The 4,970-nt window shown below is 44.9% G+C and overlaps 1 protein-coding gene and 1 long non-coding RNA gene across 3 annotated transcripts in view; one reads left to right on the top strand and one right to left on the bottom strand.

Annotated features, from left to right (window-relative positions):
- The window catches only part of LOC103746583, a 59,383-nt gene that overhangs the window by 53,195 nt on the left and 1,218 nt on the right, over positions 1–4,970 (bottom strand). The window contains exon 2 of one of the 2 annotated variants that reach the window (XR_003846357.1): positions 4,657–4,772. This is a non-coding gene — a long non-coding RNA (uncharacterized LOC103746583). Of the gene's footprint in view, positions 1–4,656; positions 4,903–4,970 lie in introns of those variants that run through there. The other variant, XR_003846356.1, reaches the window with a different exon arrangement.
- Nfib (nuclear factor I B) overlaps positions 24–4,970 on the top strand; it is a 236,925-nt gene continuing 231,978 nt past the window's right edge. Inside the window, exon 1 of the mRNA XM_029553906.1 lies at positions 24–435. Within this exon, the coding sequence (XP_029409766.1) occupies positions 433–435 (3 nt within the window). The 5' untranslated portion in view covers positions 24–432. The remainder of the gene's footprint in view (positions 436–4,970) is intronic.

Raw genomic sequence — 4,970 nt, 5'->3', positions numbered from 1 at the left:
GGCCGCGGGCGGCACGGAGCGGCGGTTCCGGGGCCCCAGAGCCCGCCAGGCCAATCCCAGCACGGCGAGGGCGGGCGCGCGACCCCCGAAACAATGCGGCCACGGAACACGCACGCACGCACGCCCGGGACGGCGGGCCCGCCAGGCCCGGCAAGGCAGCCTTCTGCAGGGGCGGGGACGGAGAGCCGGGGAGCTACGCCGAGGGCCGCCTGCTCCCAGTCTCCACTCTGACCTGCTTTCGTTCCCGGGCCAAGAAGCGTGGCAGTGCAGAAATAATCGTAAACAGTATCAGACTACGCCCGGATTGCTTTTTAAAATCCGACCCAAAAATCCCCAAAGAGACACCAAACAGCCCTTGAGAAAATCCAGTCTTTACGTGAGACACGCGAAGTCAGCGGCCCAGGGCTCTCTTATTTAGCGCAATACATTGCGATGGTATGTGACTTTCAAATGACGGGTCTTATCTGCTTGTCTTGTTCTTTGCATCCCCTCCATCCCCAAGCACAGATTCTCTTTATTTCCTGTTTGTGCGACTGTTTTACCCCTTTCTTAAGTGTCTTATTTTGAACTATAGTGCTGGGTTTTCAGAACTAGTGCAAACATGTATTTTTTAAAGCGTTGGCAACTTTAATACATACGACACACTTTTATGGCGGGAATCAGTAACTTAAGTCCAAACACTACGGAATCCAGTATTTTTTCCTGCTGACTCTTCCCCCTCTCCCCTCAGTATTGGAAAAAAAATACAGTACAAATAACTCACCCCTATATCTCACTCCTTTTCTTAAAGCTTTTAAAGCTTTCATTTCTTCATTTTAAGGTAATTACTTTGTTGCGTATGCTCATTTGGAATGCATTTTAACTTCGAAAGACTCTTAGATTGCTACGTTAGAGCTTTAAACATCGGTGTTCATTCGAAAGTTTGTTCATTCCCCCAACACCGAATTTCTGAAGTTTCAGCAAGAAATTGTTAGCCCTCCTTCCAGCAGCAGCACCCCCCAGCCAAAAAAAAAGGAAAGGGTTAAGATGGATTTCTTCCTGCTCCCGCGCTATTCCAGCACGCACTTTGTGCCCTAGTGTCCCCCTCTGCCTATCTGGGTCTGTCTTCTCCCTTGTCTCTTCGCCAGTGAGTTTGGGAGACATTTTAATGCACAATATCCCATCCATTAAGTTGTGGTTGAATGCGGTGAGGACTTATCAGGTTGAAGGGGGCGGGGAAGCCAGTATCGACTTTGACACACGATGCCGGGGTGGCGTGATCAGAATTATTATTAGGTCTGTGAACATGGCCATCTTCTTTTCCTGGTTGGAAGAACTGCCATTGAACTTGAGATGGGACAGACAAGATCTCCCCTCTTCAAGTACAGTAGCTGGCAGGGAAAAGGCGCCAAAATACACAAGATTAACTCTTTGAACGGGTCTTATAGCAGCCTCCTTTGTAAGTTTAACTTCCAACAGGCGGGAAAAAGTTAACTTTTGAACCCATATTTGAACAGACATTTAAATCAGCCCTAAAATGGAATAAGTCCAGAAAGTCATACTCGCATGCTTCTGTGGTTAGAAAAGAACGCACGTGTAAATAAGTAGGGTGCATGTGTGCATGTGACAGCAGAGTAGATCTAATCAGAATCCTAGTGGGTGACTTCCCAGTGCTTCTATATTCACTATACTGCCTTGTGAGCCTAAGAAGCTGACCTTTGAGCAGCCTAAGGAAAAACTACAAAGCCTTGTGAAAGGCAAAACGTTGTGGTTTCCAGTTTTACGTTTGAGGTTTAATGTTTTCATTTAATGGTATGAGAGATGGAGAGAGCTCCAGCGCTGAAAAGTCCCTATTAAATCATATGTGGGCAAAGGTCAAGCACTCCAGCTCACTGATACAATATACTGCAGATTCCTGCTAGTGATGAGGAGCACAGGAAAGAGCGCTTGGGCAATAAAAGTATTAGAATGGTAATTATCATCATGGTGGTTGGGGCTGCATTCTTGTGCACTGGGAAAAGGTTTTTACTGGCCCTGATGAATTCAAAAGCCGACTATTGTTGAAAGCTATTTTAATAGGAAATTGATTAGCTGAGTGTTTCATACAATAAATGGTGACAGATTCATTGTTTGATGTCCAGAATAAATTCCCTTTATTCCTTAGATGACATAAGAATCCATTTAGTTTTAATATGGTCAGACCAAGCAGCAGCATAATTTTGAGTGAATGTGATGTCACACCCATCTGTGACATTGTTTTGAAGTTCTGGCATCACACAATTTGCCAATATTTACTGCTTTGAAATTTATTAGCTTGTTGTGCTCTTTAAAGGGGTTCAGATACATTCAGAGATAATTTTTCTGAATATCTATTTTGTACAGGCCAAGTTGTTTGTGTTCTTTTTGCTTCTTACATTTTAATTTGAAACTTAAAATAAGTCCCCTGTTAGGCATTATTTTGATTTTGAAATAGAACAGCAGCTTTTCAAAGAACTAGAGAAAGGACTGCAGAAGTTTAAGATGGCCTGCAGCACACTTTCAGTACTCACTACAGAATGTAAGGACTAGTGGACTATTTTAGACAGAGCTTGAAAAGGGATCCATTTTACAAGCTGGAGCACCCAGAGATGAGCAACAAAAGCCACTGGCACATAAATAAAAGGATGTAAGCTTTTATCTTAAAGGTTAGGCTGTTTTGAAAAGAGTGATACCTAACAGTGGCAGAAAGGACACTACAGGAGAGTGTTGAGGAGCAAGCCAGGCAACTCTCACTGACATTTTCAAAGTTTAAAATAAATCATAGGAAAGTTTGCCGGCCAGCTACTGACTCTGTAGCCTGGGAGCAAATGGTTTTCAAAGTTGGGAATCTCTTGCTGATCTGGATTCATCTCCAGAGAAAAGGTAACCAGTTGAACCTTCATGGAAGCCTCTGTCCTGGTCCTTGTTCAGATTGAGTTGTAGTCTGTAAGTGTGCCTGGGATGCAGACACACTTGGTGGGATTTCTTTTTAACAGTTAAGTACAGGCATTTCAGCAGCAGCATTATTAACAGCGTCATTTTTTCTCATTTAGTTTTGTCCTCAGGGGAGACCAAACAGCTCCCAGAGGAGGGGAAAAAGTCCAAGGTTATTTATTCATTTCAAAAGCAAAGGACTGGCAATGTGGGGGGGGGTACCTAACTACTGTGAATTCTCTAGTGGGGAAAAACTGTTGCCCTAATTTGACAGTAGTAGTTTAAGAGCTCAGAGAGCCGGGCATGATTTTGCAGTTCCCATCAAGCATAGGCAGTTTCAGTGCTTGCTGGCTGTTTATATATGCATTTTTGGAGAGGATTTTGGTGTTGCTGCTTCTGGATATAAATCTATGTTTTCCACCTGGAAGAAATTGGAGGGTCCCTGGTTTTGACATAAGAGACACTTGCAGTTCTGCAAGCTTGTTTCCCTGGGGTCAGAAGGTCACCTGTCTCTTTTGTACTTAGTTTTTAAACATTGATACTGACCAAGCAGCTAGGGTGTGTGGGATTGTTGAATCTCCCTGCAAATCACATGCAAGAAGTAGAAAATAAAAGTCATCGAGTACATTGAAAATGAGCTTTACTAAGGTCTCAGAACCCTTCCAAGAAATTGCCTAGGCTTTGCAACCTGTCCCTACAGTTTCTTTAGAAAGAAAAAGGGCAAAAGAAAAACAGTATCAGGAGAGATCTGAGATGCCAAACTCCTTTCTAGAGAGCAGTGAAAGGCTCGAACTGGGTGGCAGTGTTTATTTTTTAATATACAATTGGGTTTTGGAAGCCCTGGACTTTCCTTTTAGAAATCAATAAACTTTCTGTTAGAAAAGACACCTCCCTCCCATGAGGTGGCAGAGTATCAGCAGTCTAGAGGAGATCATTAACAGTGACAACAGATTTTCCCTGTTGCCGAAGGAACAATTCACTTCTTCCCAGCTCTCAGGCAGGTTTGGGGTTAATGTAGGTGGCCTGTCATACCAGTGCTTTTCAGTGCAAGAACAGGAGAGCAGAGGGTGTACAGAAGCAAGTACCTTCACAATGGGTGTTTGGCCCATTTTGACAGTATCAGATATTTTCCAGATACTTGAAACCCACTTTTAATGCTATGACACAGATAAAAGGGAAAGTTTATAAAATGGATGTGCTTTCCAATTCCCCATCCTTCCATTTGGACTTGAAAAGATTGGTGTTTTTCAAATCAAAGGGGGCTGACACGGCTGAGAGTGACCAGAGAGACCAGAGGTCCCAGGCACCCAGATCTACCAGTAACAGAGTATGTCCCAGAGTTCTTCCTGGCCAGGCCTACAGTGACCCAAGCACTGGACCAGCAGCAGTGGTTGGGGGCCATGCAGGGTTAGCATCCTGCCCCTGGCTCCAAGGTATGAGGGTCAAAGCCTTACATTAACTCAGCATCTCTAAGCCCTCCCTTCCTGGGCATCTGCTGCTCATTCTTCATCCCTTTTGGTCCTCCTCACCTCACCATTACTATTTTTGCATTTTCCTTTATCTTGGAAACAAATCAAAACCCCAAACTAAGACTCCTCCATGGCCATCACAGTGTACCCAGCCATAAAGCACTGTACAAACACAAACAGGAGACGCCTGAAAGAGCTGAGCCTCTGGGGGTGGGCCTGGGAGGCTCTGTGGCCTTGGCCTCTCTTGGGGTCTTACCTGGGTCTGTCGCTGCTTTGCCCTGGTTCTGCTGCATCTTTTGTGAATTCTTCTGTTTAATGCTGTCAATTTTTCATTTTTCTTTTTTAAGCTTGTGAGAAACTTTTGGATGCAACCTAGTTTGAGTGGCAAAGGAAATGGTTTCTGTTGGGAGAAGAGGCTAATGAAGGGAGGAAGGGTGAGATGTCTGGGGACACTTGCCCAGGGCCCAGCACTGGACCTCTCTTGCCAGGGGACAACGTCTGGTTCTGGGCTCTGGCTGAAAAGAGTGTGCTCTGGGTGCCAGGATTTCACTGGGGGTGGTGTAGGGGGGG

This window comes from Nannospalax galili, unplaced genomic scaffold, assembly GCF_000622305.1.
Source record: "Nannospalax galili isolate Female #2095 unplaced genomic scaffold, S.galili_v1.0 scaffold663, whole genome shotgun sequence".
In the NCBI taxonomy this organism is placed as follows: Eukaryota; Metazoa; Chordata; class Mammalia; order Rodentia; family Spalacidae; genus Nannospalax; species Nannospalax galili.
This window is presented reverse-complemented; position numbering and strand designations above follow the sequence as displayed.